Source organism: Carassius carassius, chromosome 42, assembly GCF_963082965.1.
Source record: "Carassius carassius chromosome 42, fCarCar2.1, whole genome shotgun sequence".
Taxonomy (NCBI): Eukaryota; Metazoa; Chordata; class Actinopteri; order Cypriniformes; family Cyprinidae; genus Carassius; species Carassius carassius.
The window spans coordinates 13,839,544-13,860,156 of record NC_081796.1 but is presented as its reverse complement, the minus strand read 5'-3'; the positions used below and the strand labels follow the sequence as shown (position 1 = coordinate 13,860,156).

At 35.4% G+C, this 20,613-nt stretch overlaps 1 protein-coding gene across 1 annotated transcript in view; it reads left to right on the top strand.

Annotated features, from left to right (window-relative positions):
* LOC132123795 (junctophilin-1-like) overlaps nt 1-13,898 on the top strand; it is a 47,370-nt gene extending 33,472 nt beyond the window's left edge. Inside the window, exons 4-6 of the mRNA XM_059534442.1 lie at nt 8,750-9,450; nt 9,548-9,644; nt 11,405-13,898. Of these exons, the coding sequence (XP_059390425.1) occupies nt 8,750-9,450; nt 9,548-9,628 (782 nt within the window). The 3' untranslated portion in view covers nt 9,629-9,644; nt 11,405-13,898. The remainder of the gene's footprint in view (nt 1-8,749; nt 9,451-9,547; nt 9,645-11,404) is intronic.
* The last annotated feature ends 6,715 nt before the right edge of the window (nt 13,899-20,613 follow it).

The window sequence follows — 20,613 nt, the reverse complement described above, 5'->3', positions numbered from 1 at the left end:
TATGAAAGTGGGGTAAGAAAAATTAAATGCAAAGGTAAAACAATTTTTTTTTTCTTATCCCATTGGCAAAATATTTGTTGTTTGAGGCTTAATGTCATTTTATTTACATTTATTTTTCAGAAAACAACATTATATATTTTTTAGGTAATTTTGCTTTTTAATGTATCGTGATTTTAACAATTTAAAAAATAAGACAAAAATACTTATTTTATGCAGTGTACATTGACCGTCCTTTTTAAAACAAATGAAGTTTATTGCTCAAAATTACAAAGCAGAAGTATTAGTAGTCTTTTCCTCTGTGATTGTTCCAGTTCCCTTTGGAAATACTGACAGCAGCCAAAGAATGTCGTCCATATCAAACCGAGAATGTTCTCTGGATGAGGAATGTTAGGCTTGTTGAGTGTGTTGTGCATATGGCACATTGCTCTCAGTAAGCAGATTCAGATAAGAAGTAGGCATGTCAAGTTACAGCTCTATTGTGCCGCTCACCTCTCATGGAAAAGGTTCCAGAAACACTTCTCAGTTTTCAGAAGCAAACCCCACCCAAACTACACTCTAAACTCCTGCCAGCTGAGCACAGGGAGGTCAAGGGAGAAAGGTCGAACTCACAAGGGGCTTGGTACATAACCTTCAGCAGATCTATAACTGGAAATCACTTTCAAAAGGAGACAGTCATGTTGGACAGGATATAACTGTGCAAATGAATCATGTCTTACAGATACTTGTGAAATCTTAGTTAGAGCTGCTAGGGAGATAAAATCTTAAATAAACGAAGCTGTTGCGGGAGAACTGTTGCTCTGATTTGCTTAGAACTCACTTTTTTCCTACCATTTGTTTTTACTCTCTTAGTGACCTGATTTACCCTTTTGTCTAAACTCCATTATTTGTGAAATCTAATGCCATATTGTTTAACACTACCTCATTCCGGCTTGTTCAGTGATGAAGCAAAACTGGTTTTGTAAGAATTTGTAATGTAAGAGTGTGCCTATTTAAGACAAACTGCACTGAAAATACAAAGAGAACACTTACATTACTGTTACGTTTGGGGTTGGTAAGATTTTGTTAATGTTTTTGAAGTCTTTTATGCTCATCAATTCTGCATTTATAATGAAAAATACAGTCAAACAGTAATATTGTCAAATTTAGTTACAATTTAATTTTCTATTTTTCTATATTTTAAAATGTAATTTATAGTGCCCGACCAATATGGTTTTTGGGGGGCAGATACTGATACCGATATTAGGGAGTAAAAAAAAGCTGATACCGATATATCGGCCTATATTCTTTGTGTATATTATAGTACTGTACCATTCAAAAGTTTATACAGTATATACATAAACAGAATATATATATATATATACATAAACAAATTTTTTGCAATGATCACTCCAATGTGGTGATCAAACACTTATAATGTGACAGAGATATGTAATGTAATTCAAATTTAATTCAATTCAATTTCATTCAACTTTATTCCATTGAAGGTTTTTCTTTTCGGGACATTCATTCACGGATTTGTTTTAACAAACAAAATTATTTTACCATAGTAAAATCTAAATTCTGGTATTAAAAAAATAATAATCTTAATTTTTAATATTCATTTAAAATTATACAAATCTGCTATTATGACATTAGCGATGTAATTTACACTATTTACCTTCATTTTCATGAAAAACAGCTAGAAACAGGTGAATAAAGACTGAAAGTCAATTTTTAATGTTAAGAAATTATTATTTTAAGACATGTAAAGCATTTTTGTTCATTTATATGGGCCATCCCAAGCATTTGTTGTCAAACTCCAAAATCAGTTTATTTTTAATTAATAAAAAATGCCATTATTTTATTTGACAAAATATATATATATATATATATATTAACAAAATATTTTAGTATGCCTTGTATATTTTTATCATTCGATCAGATACGTTTTAAGCTGTCATTAGGTCAATTTACAACGTGCCCCTCAGATGTTACAATGTACTCCACCCACAGGGCTTGTTATCACATTTAACTTCCTTTTTTTGAGGGTAAAAGAAAAACGTATACACTGTAATTATGAAACAAAGTGACATATTTGTACTAGTCAAGTGTAAAATTACTGTGGATAAAAATATTCTGAACCCCATGTGGATTTACACAAACTGAGTAAGTCAAAAATGTATTACTTTGTGCCTCACTTTCCCCTATCACTGTAAATAAATACAATATAAATTCACATCTTGCGCTGCGCACTTTAATTCCCTTTGAATGTAACGAGTATTTTTCCTTGGAACTGGAATCATGGTGCTATTTCATGTGGAGTCCACTTCGCAGGGCACTTACGGTGGAATAAGACAACGCTTGAATGCTGGCGCCTGAATAAGAGACCGCCTTACTGAAGTGAAAGTGTTGACTGGTGTAACTGTCTTGCGAATGCGCCAGCGGAGACCTTAAGGAGCCATCCCGAACGCCACCCTACGAGCGTCGGTAGCCCCCGGGATCGGTAGATCGGTCGGCGCCGGACTGTGAATTTAACCACCTGCAACTCCTGAATCCCAGAGGCTAATGTTGCAGGGGTGGTCTCATTCAAAAGAGGGCCTCTAGATGTACACTCAATATGCATTTGAGAGGGTTCCTCAAGCTGAAGGGAGTCCCCGAATTTGGTGTGGATTCCCCACGCCGTTACGGAGATATGGCTGTTCAAAGTTTCAGTGGTTTTCCATAGACATAGCTTTAAAGCATTTCATCCAGGTCGCCAGTAGCAAGCAATGGAGCGCACTCTGCTGGACAAACCAAGTAATTACACCATTTCAAGCATTTTATCTGCATTATATGTTCTGTAAAAAAAAAAAATAATAATTCATATCGGCGGCATGTCGGCATCATATTCACCGATACCGAAATATCGGCGACAGGCTCATATCGGCCGATAATATCGGCAACAGGCTCGTATCGGCCGATAATATCGGCAAAACGATATATCGGTCGGGCTCTAGTAATTTATTCCTGTGATGGCAAAGCTGAATTTTCAGCACCCATTACTCTAGTCTTCAGTGTCACACAATCTTTCAAAAATCATCTTAATATCCTGAGTTGGTGCTGAATAAAAAGTTTAAAAGAACAGCATTTATTTGAAATATTTTATAACATTACAAAATGTCTTAACTGTCAAGTTTGGTAATTAAATGCATACTGAATGCTGAATTTCTTAAAAAAAAAAAATTTACTGATCCCATTTGAATGGTAGTATATATGCATTTGAAATAATAGTACAGTTTTGTTGATAAATTGGATTCAGTGGGCATGATGTGTCATTCAAATAGACTCATTTTGATAGTAGTCCTTCTGATGGTTCAGATTAATCCAAGGGAGGATATCATTTGTTAATGAGAATATAATTAGTGCCACTAGATTTAATGACTAACACACTTGAGGCCACAACTGCCATGTGATTATTTAATATGATACATTTTCAGTACATACCCTGCATGCTAAAACTGGCCAGACATTCACATTTCAAGTGTTAGCATTTCTCTGTTTATTTATTTAGGCAAGGTTTTTTTTACTGGACTCACATGCAATATGCTGTCCATATGTTTCTATGTTAATTAGAAATTCCGAGTCATTTCCTGCTCCCGTTCGCTCATTTGCAATGCCTAGACATTGTTTAACGAAAGCAATAGCCCTCATATCATGATCTTCTTTCCAAATAGTAACAGCTGCACACAGAGTCTGTTTGAACAAACACTGCAACCAGTTAAGCAACACTTTCAGTGTCATGTGACACTGAAGTCTGGAGTAGTGGCTGCTGAAAATTCAGCTTTGCCATCAGAAGAATAAATTACATTTTAAAATGTATTCAAAACAAGTGTTTTTGTTTTATGTAATGATGTTTTCAAAGCAGAAATAAACCTACTTCAATTTGAAGTGTCGTATGAAAACAAAGTGGCTTTCTGAAATGATCTGGCCTGATCCCCAGTGTTGCCTGGTTCTCCCACTAGCTCTCAAACGTTGCGTTCAGAGGAGTAAACACTAGCACTCATAATTGCCATTTCTGGCTTATGGCAGATTAGTGCAGAGGTGTAGTATGCCTTTGTAACACATCAGGAAAAAAACGCTGCACTGTCGCCATGGTTGTCTTTAGGCCCTATTTGAAATGGTCTACCCGACGAGGTTTATAGAGTGACGTTAATTGTGCTATATTTGGAGCGAGTGTGTCCTTTACAGGGAGCTAACGGAGGGATAGTTGGAATGGCAGGACAGCGAGCAGGGCTCTAACTGCAGCTGTCCATTCCTTCAGTCAGACATTTTGAACCCTGCCTGCACCTCCTCTTCCCTCCTCCCTTTAAATCACTCAGTCACTGCAACTCCTCAATGCAAGGTGCACAGAGACCAGGTGATGTCCTGACCTTATGATCCCCAACAATTCATCTCTCCTTTTCTCTCTTTATTTAAGCCGTTTCAGTACAACCTTGATGGCTCAGATTTTGACATCTATAATTATAAATAATGTGTAATCTATTAATTTATCTTACAATTGAGACTGTTTGTTTTATGTAAACAAGTATACACACACACACACACACACACACACAACTACACATTCTTACTACGTTGTATTTATTTACTTTTGTGTATAAACATAAACACATACATAGTCACAATTAAGACAATTAAATACACACATGTATATATTTTTATTATTATAATTAAAGAAGGCCAAGAACATGTATTTAGAAGTAAATAAATGATTAATATATGTATTAATTTTCTTGTGTATATGCACATATTTACTAACGCATTTTCTTAATAGTCACAATTACTTAAAATCACAGTTGTGAATAATTTTATTATTCTCACAGTTACAACTGATTCTCGTAACAAACAAACAATACAAACAAAATATATTATTTTATTTTAATATATATAAATGTATTTTTTTTATTTTTTTTATTTAATTGCAAAAGGTCAGTATAGACAGACCGATAGTAAAATGGTGGAGAGAGGGAAAGGACTTCGAGGCCGGACTCAAACTCCATTCGCCAGAGGTACAACTAATTAATTATTATTTTTATTTTAGAAGAAAACTCAATACACATTGTGTATTGAGAAAGTACATAGATTGACTATAAGTCAGTTATTATTATTCCATCAGAATGTATGAAATACATTTTGGCATGTTTCATAAATACCCACGAGACTCCACTGGCATGAATTTATGAAGTGCTTAATAAATATCACATTCACCTTATATTAGGTTAGGGAGCCTATTAATATTCTTCACAATGTAGATAATAAACCAAAGGTTGATTGCACAGACCGAATGTGTATGTTTGTCATGCCTCTGGTTGGCTGTGTTGTAGCGTCTCTGAATTTGATCTGTTGCATGTTCAGACAATGCTACCGCTTCAGTGCCATCCGCCTTCATGTCAGGGGAAATTGAGTTGTGTCTCTTAACTGTGGGTGAAAAGATTTCCTAATCCTTCTCATGTCATAAGAGAAGCCTTTGGATCTTTGTCAAATGCCTTATGCTGACTGTGAGGTTGTGTAGCCACCATTTATATTTGGAGTTGAATTTCACATGACAACATGACAGTTCTGATTATACATCTTGATGCCTCATCATGTTGTGAGATCTTCTTTTAAGGTAACTAGTATTTTCCAGTATTTTGTTATTTAATTACTAAGTAGCATTGGTTTTTGTGTTGTTACACAAAAACGATAAAAATTGTTTTCTAATTTTTTTCCCTTTGTCTTTTGTTAAAAAATAATTCACTTAAGATAGACTTATATTCCGAGAACTGTATTGTTGATTTTTAAGTTTAGTTTAGTTTTATGCTTTTTAATAATTCATGTTAATGTTTCGAGAAATTCATTCAAGATATCTTCTTTGAAAACAAGTCTTATTTAATGAGGTTTAGATTATTTAGTTTATTATTATTATTGAAAATTTGATTAAGAAAATGATTTTTTCATAGACTCACAGACTGAAGGTCTGGAATTCATGGCAGCTTTCATTCGCCAAGGCCCGCCCATGAGGTCGTTTGACTGACATGTCATACAACCAATCACAGTTTGTTTCATTCATCATCACGTTTCGAGGCGTGGAAATGTCACCACAATAACAGACCGGTGTGTAAAACTCTCGGATATATAAAAAAAGTTATGTGCCACAAACTTTAGTTATTTCACATACTTTTGAAATTCCAGCGTTTAGTTGATCCTGATAAGCGCTTGTCATTTAGGGGAAGTCGTGGCCTAATGGTTAGAGAGTCGGACTCCCAATCGAAAGGTTGTGAGTTCGAGTCCCGGGCCGGCAGGAATTGTAGGTGGGGGGAGTGCATGTACAGTTCTCTCTCCACCTTCAATACCACGACTTAGGTGCCCTTGAGCAAGGCATCGAACCCCCAACTGCTCCCCGGGCGCCGCAGCATAAATGGCTGCCCACTGCTCCGGGTGTGTGTTCACAGTGTGTGTGTGTGTGTTCACTGCTCTGTGTGTGTGCATTTCGGATGGGTTAAATGCAGAGCACAAATTCTGAGTATGGGTCACCATACTTGGCTGAATGTCACTTCACTTTCACTTCACTTTCACTTTTTTTTTTCACTTATCACAGTTGTAAACATGGCGGCTTTCTAATTTCGTGAGGGGGTTTGGCTCAACAGTATTCTTGTTTCCAGGCAGAACGTTAAAAAACGTGACACACACGTCTCGCAGAAATCCGATGACGACTTTGACACTCCTGAAGTGTTCCCACTTTTGTGTCCCATATGCATCAGACATTTAGCCAACGGTCCGTAGGTGTAACGTCTGAGGCTGAGACTTATTTTTTTCATAAATGCGTCACACATGTGCCATAATCTAAACCACAAAGGATATAATTGAGTAACTCTGGCACAACCTTAGAAAATGAGGCCTTTTTGTCGCAACAACTATCAAATGAATACCTCTCTCGTTATTGGCACTCGGGTCAAATTTAAGGTCGGCGAGGGTGTAATGCTCCAGAGGACTTAAACAGATCCACATAGGCCTGTCTAGTGGTGCTGGAATATAGCCAGGATTATCCTTTATAACCGTCATGGATAATACAAGAAACACATTATCCTTACTAACCTATGTAGATTTTATATTACACTTCATTACTTCATTACACAGTTTCCCTACATTCTGTGCTTGTAATTCACTTGTAGTGATTTGGTGTATGCATTCATTATGAATATAATGTTGATATATAACAATATTCCCCATTCACAGAAAATGCAGAACCCTATGCTTATGCATTCAGTATATTACTGTTGTGCCATCCCAGGGTAGCAGTCTTCCACTTGAGGATTACAGGGAGATCAAAGCAATCTTAGAGCATTATGTGGACTTTATTTTTAAGTTGCTCCGCAGCTACAAGATTAACAGTTCTTGCCAGTGGTTAGAGAAGAACACTCTACACAAAGGCTTGTAACATTAAACATCATATGATCAAAATGACTTAACTTAGTTAATAGCAGGTCACATAAGTATGTAAGTGTCTTCTGTAAATGATAGAACAGGCTTGGGCGTTTGGCAGTGAATTATGCCTGAGCTAACGTGTTCCCTTTAGACCAGTAAAACACACAAACAATGCCGGGAACTTGTGACAGGAGTTCTGTTCAGACAGAAAGAAACAGAATGGATCCTCCATAAAGCATGAGCTCTTATCAAGTTATTATGAGAAATTATCTTCAGAGGATACTTTAAGCCATTTGAACATTAAGAATGTCGTCGCACTCTTTGAAGTCGGTCATCATGGATGCCAGAGATGTCAAGTGAATTAAACTGCAGTTAAATTGTTTGGGCTCAAGCCAGTTGGAGCCGTATGATTTTCCCGGAAAGCTCTATTATGCAGACTCAGCACTGCGTCATTCATGGTTTTGCCATTTATACCCTTTACAGAGTTTTGCTAGAGTTAATTGATCTTGAATGGACAGAGAGTTTTCATTGACCGGGCAAACCATGTTTTTCGAGAATTACAACAATTTACAAAAAGTGTCTTTTATTTTACAGATTAGACTTGAGAAGGTTTCCACTGGAAACACGAAGTTGCATTTAAGTAACAATATTCCTTTAAGAACCAGAGTGACATAGGTCTGTTACAGCTTGGTGAAATTACATTTATCTTTATTTTTTAAATCTTCTACATTTATACATAATTTCACTGAGTAAAATGTTTTTGTGTGTGTGTGTATATATATATATATATATATATATATATATATATATATATATATATATATATATGAAATATATAAAAATGAAATATATAAACATAAAATTAAATTAATATAGTATAGTAATAAGCATAATTTGATAAATATTTTACACAAATAATATAAAAAATATTTGTTAGATATTCATTTTTATATTAATTTATTATATATTTGAATGCATGTATATATTTATTATATTTACTTTATATTATTTTATATTTACAGTATATATAAATTGTGTTTTATAGACAAACAAAAATAATTCTCTTTTAATCTATAGCTCTGATGACCTGTGATTTGGCTACAGTGTATGAAGTTTATTGTATCTTATGAAAGATAAGATAGATAGATAGATAGATAGATAGATAGATAGATAGATAGATAGATAGATAGATAGATAGATAGATAGATAGATAGATAGATAGATAGATAGATTCTTCGTTCTTGTGTTTGGCAGACCTGTGTTGGGCTACCTTTTGTGGTTTTGTCATTTCTGTGATGTACTCCAACATTTGATCCCTTTCTTACAGGGCTTGACTACATCAAACAAAAGTTCAACGATTCGGTGGAGGAGATTAAGGAGGAAGCACCGAAAAAGGAGGAGGAGAAGGAGAAGGAAAAGGAGAAGCCTTCTGGCAGCCCTTTCTATCGGCGCGGCACGACTCCAAGCCACTCTCCTGCCCAAAGCCCGACCCCATCACCTCCTCTCTCCCCTCATCAGAGCCAGCCACCCAACCCCAGCGCCAGCCGGAAGATAAGCAAAGACAACAGCAGCGTAGCTCGAAAGATAAGCAAGGACAGTAGTAGTGTCGCTCGAAAGATAAGCAAAGAAGAGAGAGCCACGACTGTGGCAGAGATCACCAAAGTATCCACCCCTCCTCCTGTACCGGCCATGAAGCTACAGGACGTGCCCCCACCGAAGCCCCCCAAAGCCCCTGAAGCCCAGCACAAACCTGCCAGCACAGGTAATGGACAGCTACACGCTGCTTATCACAGTTACTATGTGAAGCCGACGAGGAAGTTGCCTCCACCAGAGGAAACAGAAGATGAAGAGCCTGAGATGACACAGTCTAGCCTGGCCAGGATGCCTCTACCACCCAAACTGGTCAGGACGTCCACTCCCAAACCAGAGCCCAAGATCAGGAAACAAGAGTCTATCAAACCAAAGAGCTTCGCTGAAACCAAGAAAGCCAGCATGGATTTGGCCAATGAAACTGTAGCCGAAGAATCTGTAAGTGCTTTGGTGCTTAAATGTTTCGTTTATACTTTCTGATGTGTGTTTTATGGACTGTTGCTGGAATTGTTACATCCTGTGTCTCTTTACCCAGGGTCCTAACTCAATTTTGGTTGCCATGGTGATGCTTTTGAATATTGGATTGGCAATTATTTTTGTCCATTTCCTTACATGAAACACTACCATCTCGGGTAAGCTTATTTATCTTTATACGTTATACTTGAGTTTTCAAAGTTGTAAATGAAAAAAAAAACATTTAGATTTAATTAGAAAACACTATTTCAGTTTTTCTACTTCAAAATGTTGTTTAATTCAACCCTTTACTTCATGTGTAATTTACAAGCAGTTTCTGAGTGAAAATAGTTTTTTTATTTTATTTTTTTTGGGGAGGGGGGTTATTTAATTATATTAAATGATAAATTCGATCAAAGATACATTAATAGCAAAAGTTTTCTATCTTAAATAAATGCTGTTCTTTCTTATCATCAAAGAATCCTGGAAAAAAAAATTATAATGCTTTCCACAAATTATTAAGCAACACAACTGTTTTAAACGTTGATAATAATAAGAAATGTTTCTTGAGCAGCAAATCTGCATATTAGAATGATTTCTGAAGGATCATGTGACACTGAAGACTGGAGGAATGATGCTGAAAATTCTGCTTTACACCATAGGAATAAATTACATTTTAAAATATATAAAATAGAAAACACTGATTTTGAGTTGTAATTTAACAAAATTACAGTTTTTACTGTATTTTGGATCAAATAAATGCAGCCTTAGTGAACATAAGAGACTTTTTTTAGAAACATTTTTAAAATCTTACTGACCCCAAACTTTCGAACAGTAAATATAGTTAAAATATGTTAATAGCAACATCAGTTGTCACTAGAAACATGTTTCATCTCCATAAAATGAAATATTTCTGAGTGAAACAAGATATTCAACCAAGAAAAATGAGAATGGGACTGGAGTCTGATATTATCATGTTGCAGTAAATGACTCGCGAAACATATAATTATTGGGTGAAATCAGGTTTTTGGGTAGAATTGTTGTGCATGTGCATAAATATACTCAACTCCTTTTTTTGGGAGGGGGGTGTAAGTTGTCAGAGCCCGGTGTCAAACAGCCTACTATAGACTTTTAAGCAAAAAAATTAAAAATAAATAAATAAAATTCACAAATCAACAAAATAGGGTTGATATAGTTTGCCTACAGCAATAAAATTAAATATTTAAAAGCAAAATAAAAATGTGATCAATTTTACCTGAAATACTCTTTTACCAAAAATACTTATTTCTAAGTTCAACCTTTGAGTTGAAATCTGCCTTCATTATATAGTTCTTTATTTTCATTTTTTAGCCAACAGCTATTACGAATATTGGAAAATATATATTTTTTTTAAATTGTAAACTTAAAGGCAGGGTAGGATATCTGGTTTAAAATCATTTTGTGTTAAGCTGGTTGGTCCCTTCACATCCTGATAGCAATCACTAAGTTAAGAGGTCTAAATGTGTTTTTATATTTATATCGCCTGCGGAAGTCGTAGGACCATTAAATGATTGTCCAATCATATCTCTTGGTCCCAGGACTACAATAGACTGTCTGACCTGCCTGTCAATGTATGTATTTGCATACCTCGTTTGCACAGATATGATACATCATCCAGTACACTATTGCAGGCCGAGCGAGAAATGAAAGGTGTTATTATTAAATTATGCGCTTTTTCCTGTATCTTTTTCTCACTATAAGTTGACCTTAATTGTTTATGTCTACTTTCTACATTCCATAGAATTTTTTTTTACAGTGGTTTACAGTTTTGTTTGAAGCCAACATCCAAAACAGCTGCTAGGTACAGCCTTCGTGACAACTAGCCCCTTCTGCATTTTTTTATGGATATACAGTAACTTTTAACGTATATGTATTACTGTATTACGTTTCTTCCTTTTAGTGTTGGATGGCGACCCACACAGTGTCAATGACCTTTCTGAAATCCACATGGCACCAGGCAGTGTCCAGAGGGCAGAGGGAGCTGAAGAATCAACATATGGGAGTTTGAAACCCAGAGCATCATCCTTGAGAATGGCGTGGTCTAATATCATGCAGCTCTGCCAAAAGAGAAGAAAATAGTAATAGAGGGGAAAAATTTAAGTACCATTGAAATGGAAACCGAAGAAGGGAATGCAGTGTAACGTGACTCTTACCTGCTGACAGAAAGCCTTAATATCAGCCACTCCATAGGTTTCTGGCAGAGACTTAACTAGAAATGTTTGATGATGCACTTTTGCATGATGGGCAAGAGCAGCTGCCTTACTCATTTACCATCTGACGTGTAACTGGGAGATGTGCTCGCAGTGCCAGAGGAATGCGTTCAGGGGGCTTTGCTGCAGCCAGCCTGGCCCAAGGCAGCCGAACGCGCACACCAGTCTTACACCCTTTACCGACCCACTGCAGTTCTTTTCGGAAGCTCTTGAATCGATGCTCCCCTACTGTTCTCATCACCTTTCATTTTTTGTTTTCATGTACCGTTCTTTCTTTCCTTTACATTTGTTAACTACTGTATTTTCCGGACTATAAGTCGCACTTTTTTTCATAGTTTGGCTGGTCCTGTGACTTATAGTCAGGTGCGACTTATTTATCAAAATTAATTTGACATGAACCAAGAGAAATGAACCAAGAGAAAACATTACCGTCTACAGCCGCGAGAGGGCGCTCTATGCTGCTCAGTGCTCCTGTAGTCTACACTGAAATCATAGAGCGCCCTCTCGCGGCTGTAAACGGTAATGTTTTCTCCTGGTTCTAAATAAATGCGACTTATAGTGCAGTGCGACTTATATATGTTTTTTTCCTCACCATGACGTATTTTTGGACTGATGCGACTTATACTCAGGTGCGACTTATAGTCCGAAAAATTCGCTACATTGAAAATCGTGTTTGAATTTAATGCAAAGCAAAATCACTCCTACTTTTTTGTGAGTGTTTCTAATCCAGACGAGGGAAAATGTTCTATTATTTATTGAAAATGTGCAATATGATTTATTTTTACACTTACAGAGTTTAATTGCTCATCAATCAGGGACACTGTAGTTGTGTCCCATTTATTCTAGTATTTAAAGGAAGGAAAAAATTTAAAAGAATTGATACGTTTAGAGTTACAGGGACACGTGGTTTCCCACTTGCTGATCACGTCCACTCAAATCATGGTAAAAGCAATCAAAAAGTCTTATAAAGTGTGTTGTTTATTGGCTATTTGTCGTGTTTTGTAAATTAAGCCTATGCCATTGTGCATGTGATGTTGTGCAAGAGTTACTGTGCTCCAGATGTCAGGTTTGACATGTGACAGCAGCTAAGATGTTTTGAAAGAAAAAAAAGGCTTGCTTGCATGTTTGTGACCTTGGATGCTTTCGGTATCAAAAGTCAGGTAGTGCCACAGTCGAGTGGTGCTAGAGGAAGTAGGACATTGCCTTTAAGAGTCTTTAACACTACTTCAATTTACCTCAAACAACATAGAAATATAAAAAAAGCCTCGTAAGAGATGAAGTCTTTGTCTTAAATCTGTAGTATACAAATTCCGACTGAAAGAGTCATTGGGAATTCATTTGAAATGTGCCACTAAAGTGCAGAATTAGTTTTTTGGTACATCCTGAAATGTTACTTTTATTTATTATTCTAATGTGCAGTTTCCCTCTTCAGAAGGTTTATTTATGATATATATATATATATATATATATATATATATATATATATATATAATTCTAGATATTGTTTCTAGTGTTTGGTGAGTGTTAAAGGGCTTGGAAAACTCAGTGTCTCTCCTTTAAACCCTCATTTGCTTTTAGTTTTTGTTTGCATGTGGTCTTTAAATGCATTAACGCCTGTATATTTGAATCAAAACAACTAGTCTGAGGTCAAATATGTTTAAGGCATAATAATGTACTCTTGAAGGACTTGTTTCATTTGGTTGGATTTTTGTGCAACAATGCAGTGCAATGTGTACGGCTCTTTTATATGTTTTCTGGAGAGTTATGATAACAGGGCAGGACATGGAATTATTTTTCTAAAAACAAATGTTGCACAAACAGAAAAAAAAACATTTATATACTATATAAGGTTTATTCTATTTATAAGCATTTTTACAGAGCACAGCCATTACGATATGAATTCTAAGATATTTTTCTATAGAAATGCACAGTTGTATTTTGTCAAAAGTAGAATAGCTCCTTTATTTCAAGCATTGCATCTCACACATCATCAGGTTTAAGACTCGAAACCTATATATGATTCAATGTGATTTGAAATGCTGTGGATGCAGGAATCCTTTTTGAACCCTTGAATGCAAAAAAAAAAACTCATCTCTTTCGTTTCAAGCCCATAGAGCCCCACGTATTTCTGTCATTTGAAAAGTTATGGTATTTATCTGCATAATAAAATATTATGCCTTGTAAGTCTGATTTCTCCATGATTCTTTACTGATTCTAGGACTGGTTATTGATTCACTGATTCTGAATTGTCCATTCTGTTTTCCCTTTATTTAGTCGGGAAATATTGGACGATACGAATTATTTCCATGTTATGTCAGAAAACCGATAAATGGCTAATATTACATTTCTAACAAATGAATAAAACAAGACACTCAAACCTACAATCAAATGTTTTAAATGTGTCTTAAACTATTTTGTTTTTAAATGTTAACATTACAAATAGCCAACATAGAGAAAATTAGCATGAACAATTAAATATCCGATATCGCAAATAAAGCATTAAGCGCTATTTTACTATACATTTATCCACTTTTGTTGGGTTATTCTGCACTAGGCAGTATAGTAATACAGTGCATGTTGCTCTGAACCCTCTGACCGTTTAAAATACTTCCAGCGTTTCACTTTTGCATGACTAAATGTAGACATGCATAGCGTAAGCACTGTGCTCCACACTAAAGAATCAGTTTCACATGTGTAATCTTAAACGTCTTCAGAGGCCAAAGCTCTTCCAGCTTCTAAACCATGAATGTAAAGTGTTGCTGAAATTGGATTAAGACTAGTAAGCAGTGAAGGGATATGGCTAGTTGTGTGTTTTCTTAAAACAGTGTCACTAAGACGTTAACGTAAGCAAAATTATATTTCTGTGTATAGCTTAGCCCCACTGGAATAACCAGCATCTACTTAGTAGACAATATAAAGGATTATACATAGTAAATCACTCTTGCGCCCTTAGTTGTAAGCACTTTAAGAAAATCAACATCTGAGTGTAGCGTACTTGGTAAATGACTCGCATACTGGTAGTCTAAACAAACCTGGGCTCTGCTTTCCTGACATAAACAGCTGTCATACTTCTATCTAGATTGTTTCTTACAATAAACAGCATTCCACATTCAGCTTGACCACAGTTTACAAATTCAATTAGACCAAAGAAATGTTGATGTATGGGTCTCAGACACAAACATTTCTCTGTTTATTTTGTATTGACCATTGGATGTTATTAGCTCTAATTAATTCTAGGAATTTGCCGTAAGACACTGTTAATTAAAACACAGAATTGCTGACGGTGTTTTTGTAGTGTAAAAAATGTGATTTATAAGCCATACCTGGATGAATCATCAGTCTATGACCAATTAAATATGGCTTAACCTTTAGTTTGCTGTTGATACATAAGAATAAGAGACTTGAGATCTAAAGTCCTTGGATCACTGGTTTCTTTAGATATGCACACATGTGAAATGTGAAGTGACAGAACTGTTCCAGAACCTTGGATGTTGCTTTAGGCTCAAGAGGAGTGTGATGATGAATCAGACATGACGTGTTGCTTTTCTTTTTAGAAAGAAAACCCATAATTATCTTCTATACTGTACCTAAAATCTACTGACTGAAATAAAAGTCCTAAACAGATCCCAGGCATCCTGAAAATTATATATATATAAAAGAGCTGGGTAGTAACTGATTGCTACACTGATTCATGTGTCCCCCTAAAACAAAAGACTTAAAAAAAAAACATACAAAACAAAATAAAAAAAATATTGCCAGTAGTTTTCTGTAAGGGGTAGGTTTGGGTGAAGTGTACGGTGATAGAAAATGCAGTTTGTTCTGTATAAAAACCATTACGCCTATGGAGAGTCACCGTGAACCACAAATGCAAGTGTGTGTGTGTGTGTGTGTGACTGAAGTCCCAGGCTCTGCCAAAGCCAAACCAAAATAGTGTAAAGCAGCTGCTGCGAGGAGTCAAATGTGAGAACTTTCAAAGCAACAGCGCCATGTGACATCATTTGATCACCTGTGTAAGTGTTATAGATGACAGGAAGGTCACTGATTGTTTGGACAGAGAGAAAGACGGGTGTTTGTGAGACTGCGAGAACTTGGATTTGAATGGATGCATGTGTGATTGTAAGTAGATAAACAAATCTGGATGTGAAAAATACACCTCTGTCACCCGGTTCCCATCTGAAGGGTCCTCAGAAATAATTGCATTTTAATTGCATCCTTTCAAACCTTGAACAATGGCTTTCTTTCATTACTATAAAAACACAAAACAAAGAAGAGAGATGGTCTGTCTAGAGCAAAGAGTCATTTTTTTCTCAGGGATGTCTATATAAAATAACAGAAACCTGAAAGGCCTAATGTTGGGAAGACGAAAGCTGGAGATACTTGCACTTTAAAGTGAGTTCACAGCGTCATATTTCACCTCTCCTAATATTTCCTCATAAAAGTCTTCTCTCCACACTTAAGCTGAAAATAAACAGCTCTTGCATCCCTCTACCACACCACCAGCTCTTGTTTATTTCAGCCTTGCATGTGAGCGTTCATGACCTTCCCTGTCGTGTTTTACCTTGCTATTTACTTTTTATATATTTACAGTAAATGTAATATATATATATACATATATATATATATATATATAATTGCATATTAAAATTGTTCATGCACGAAATAAAAATAATATTACTGCTTAAATAAAATAAAATAGTCCTTTTTAAATAATAATAATAAAAAAAAATATTTCAAGATTTTTTAATATCAAGACACTTTATCCTTGATATGTTCAAATCTGTTTACTTTAGAGATATATCTGAAATATATATGTATTTATGAATTAGTGTGATATATATAGATATAGATAGCTGATATGTCATTATATCATTAGGATAATTTTAGTCATTTGTATTTCTGTTCAATAGCTACTGATTACCCAACAGCCTGGTGTTATGACAGATCTGAATGAACTTGTCAATGGTTTTAAACTCTGCGCTAACTTCTGGCACGCTGCTCATAACAAACATAACAGGGCCCTCTGCTGAGCAAACGTTGAATTTTACAACGACACACCAACCAATTTAGGTCAAAGCCAGCATTACTATCAGAATAAAAGTATCTGCAATGTTTAATATTTTCACATAAGGCATGATTCTGTTGGTGAAACAATCTAACACATCAAAATGTATATGCAACTCAACAAATTTAGTGCACAATTAAGTAAAGAGTTGTTACTAATTGCTACCTCAAGCTCATTGTTGTCCATGATACATGTAATATTGTTAGAAAAATAGCAAACTGAACAAGAATATATATATATATATTTTCAACCATATATAAATAAATAAATAAATAAATAAATAAATAAATAAATAAGTAAATGTATGCATTTAGCAGACGCTTTTATCCTAACATTTTTTATACCTAACAAGATAAGATATCTGATTAACTGACCCAAACTGACATGATATATAACTGCCTATATACTATATATTTTTAAATCGCCTCTTTTTCTGTATTAATCTTTACCTCAACTAAACACAGTATAACCTATTTGTTAATCACAATACACTATAAAATATGTTACCAGTGCTTATTTTTAAGGATGATTCATAAATTAAACTACAATTTAAAAAACTACAAATTATATGTTACACTAGAGATTCCTCATAAAACATGTGCATTAAGAAGCTTTGCATAGTGTTCAGGTCGATATCTTCGAATATATTCTTCTCACAACTTAAACCAGTGGAGACAGACAACAACAACAAAACTATATATTATCAAGTGATGTGATAAGAGGTTCGTGCAACATTATTTTAATAATATTATATTAATAAGTAGTAGATGTTAATATATGTTTTAGTCAGGGTTTATTTAGCAGCAGATATCAACCCTTCTCAGCCATGGTTATTATGTTTAAATAAAACTAAAGCCATTGTTATTTGAAATAAAATAAATGTTAGCCGAAATAAAATAAAATAATGTTGTTGTTAAACCCTTGTCAAAAATGACAAAAACACACAAAAAAACATTATGAAAGCTGAAAACATACATATAAAAACTAAATCAAACTATTAATAAAAACTATAAGAATCTCAGTTATACTAAAGTAACGCTGATCTTAGCTAAATGAAGTGGCATCAAATTAACTTCTGCAGAGCTGGATGCAAGTTACCTCCTTCAGACACCTGAACCTCGATCTCTCTCACACAATATCCGAGATCAGCCTGGTCCAGATCCAGCCGCGCTCGGTCTTGAACTCGGCAAAACAGACCAGATTGAGATCATTTAGCCACTTTGTGTCATCTGCTGAACAGATCTCTATGTCCTCATTTTCTGTGACTTTGTCAATTTGTTCCCTTTGTGAGGAATTCGATTCACTCCCTTCAGCAGCGTGTTCCCTGATAGTCCTGATTGAATCAGAGGGAAACTGGTTATCTCTCTGTATTGTGTACAAAGGGTCTTAGTGTCACTGTCAGGTGCAGCTCCTAAAACTGCAGGGCGTTTCAACTCCCACAATCCCTCTCTGCAGAAATCAGACAGAAATCTTTTACTGTGAGGATGAAATCTGGTCTCGGAGCTGCCGCTGACCAATGCATTAAGCTGTACAGAGATAAAAAATATCCTAAATATAAAAAAATAACATAAAACTAGAGGCTAGTTAATACTGTTGCTTGTAACTCCAGGATTCTGTATAATAATAAGTATAATATGTGTGTGCATGTAAAGAATAAATGATTAATTTTGATAGTGAGAAGATCTGAACACGTCCAATATCTTGTAGTTTCCCCCTAATTTCTGCATCACATCACTGCATCGAATTTCAACCTCTACAGTCATTTTGTTCTATAAAACATAAAAATCAGTGCAAGAAAGTTGAATATTGGCATGTTAATTGTAGCCTGTTAATTAAAGACTGCAGTAATGGACAATCCTTAATGTAAATCAAATCAGGTCTGTGTCTCAAAACCAAGTGAGCTGTCTAGTAAGTTTTTCCGTTTTCTTGAATGACTAAAGATGATGTCTAGGTAGGCAGCTCATTATGGATTATATAACACAGCCAATAGTAAATATTGCCCGGAACCTTGTAACAGGTAAATAAATTGTTAGCACAGACAGTTGTAATTCTATTGCATACTACTGCTGGGGTTAAAATCCGGTTTGGACAGTAATTCCGACACAAAACAAACTATTAAACAGAAACAAGTAGACCTAATGAACAATCAGTATAATGAGGACAGACGCATAGACAGTAAAATAAATCAGACAGACGCGGAATCGGGGTCCTGTGCAGCTTTTCCGTTCAGGCATATTTACGGACCGCCTAATATCTGCGCGTCATTAAGCGCACAGCATAAGCGCATAACCCATGCAACAGATTTTTGAATGCTTATTCTTTCTTTATATTATGTTTGTGTTATATATTTTCAGGTGTATTATTGGTGCTGTAACTGTACTTTGACTGTGTTTTTTGAAGTTTAATAATAAAAAAAATACAGTCTATGGTCACACCCCTAAAAAAAAAAAAACCGATGCAAAAGAATGATTATAAGTGGACCGTTCCTGGGATTCGGTAACGTTTCAGTCCCTCAGACTTTTAAACTGGTGCTTCACCAAAAGGAAGTGTTAAAAGCGTTTTGTAATAACGTAAATAATTAATAACAAAATGTGCAGTGTCTATAATTTTGGTAATAATGTAGTCATTTATTTGTGTTCCCTCCTTTCTTGAGAAAAATATTTTTTCTGGAAAAAAAGCGAATTTTTTTTTATATAAAAAAAAAACAGATTATAAAGTTAATGTCCCTCAGTCTGAACTCAACCCCATCACACTAACCATTCTACCATTCTACGCCCATAATCATTTAGACTCCACCCTTATGTGACATAATTTACCAGAAATTACATTATTCAGGTCTCTTTAATAGTGGGGCAGAAAATGGTAAGTATCATACTTTTTATTCTTATATTTTGAGGCGTATTATATTTATGGCGTACACCATCACAAAATGTTTTTATGGAAAATTATTATTTTTCAACATTTTCTTTAAGCCTACTTATTTTATTGCTGCCATGCATGGTCTATACACACACACACCGGGTTGACTTATTTACTACATTTATTAATAATTTTAATTTAAAAATATATCATAGTCATAGTTTCAGTAAATATATTTACCAAAATAGTGACAATTCATATTTTTGTTATAAATATAATAGAAATAGAACAATATGTCCAAAATTAAACTTCTACACCGTCACACTGTCACATAAAAAAATGGGGGGGGGGGGGTGGCAGGGAAGACAATTAAGAAAAAAAGCATGTCTTGCTGATAACCATCTGACATGTAAATGGGTCATGATATGAGAAACCAAATTTCCATTGATTTCTTGACATAGAAGAGGTCTTTGTATGCTTAATACATCCTGCATGTTTCATAACTTAAAATGTCCCCATCGTTATCAAAAATAGCATTATGTAATAACCCTCAGAAAACGGCTCGCTTGGATCCGAGGTGCAGGGTGACGTCAAGGGGGAACAGGAGTTTGCATATGACCTCCTCGAGCGCAAGACAACACCGCCTAATTTTGCATCCTCGCATCATTACGCCCACAGGTGTCCAGTAAACCTGCAGCCAGTGGGTCTGACTGAAGAAGTTGCTGTTTACAATAAGACTGCGATCGATGCCACGCAGACGATGTGCCGCTCCTGGCTGTGGACAAACAACATGTTTGAATACGCTGCCGAAGGATCCAGACCTCAGGGAACAATGGATTCAGTTTATTTTTAGCGAATGTCCCAGACCCAGTCACTTCAGTGCTAATTTAAATATGTGTTCAGTGCATTTCACCGTTGACTCTTTTTAGAACAAATCACAGTATGATGCTGGCTTTGCCAGAATAATTTTGCTCAAAG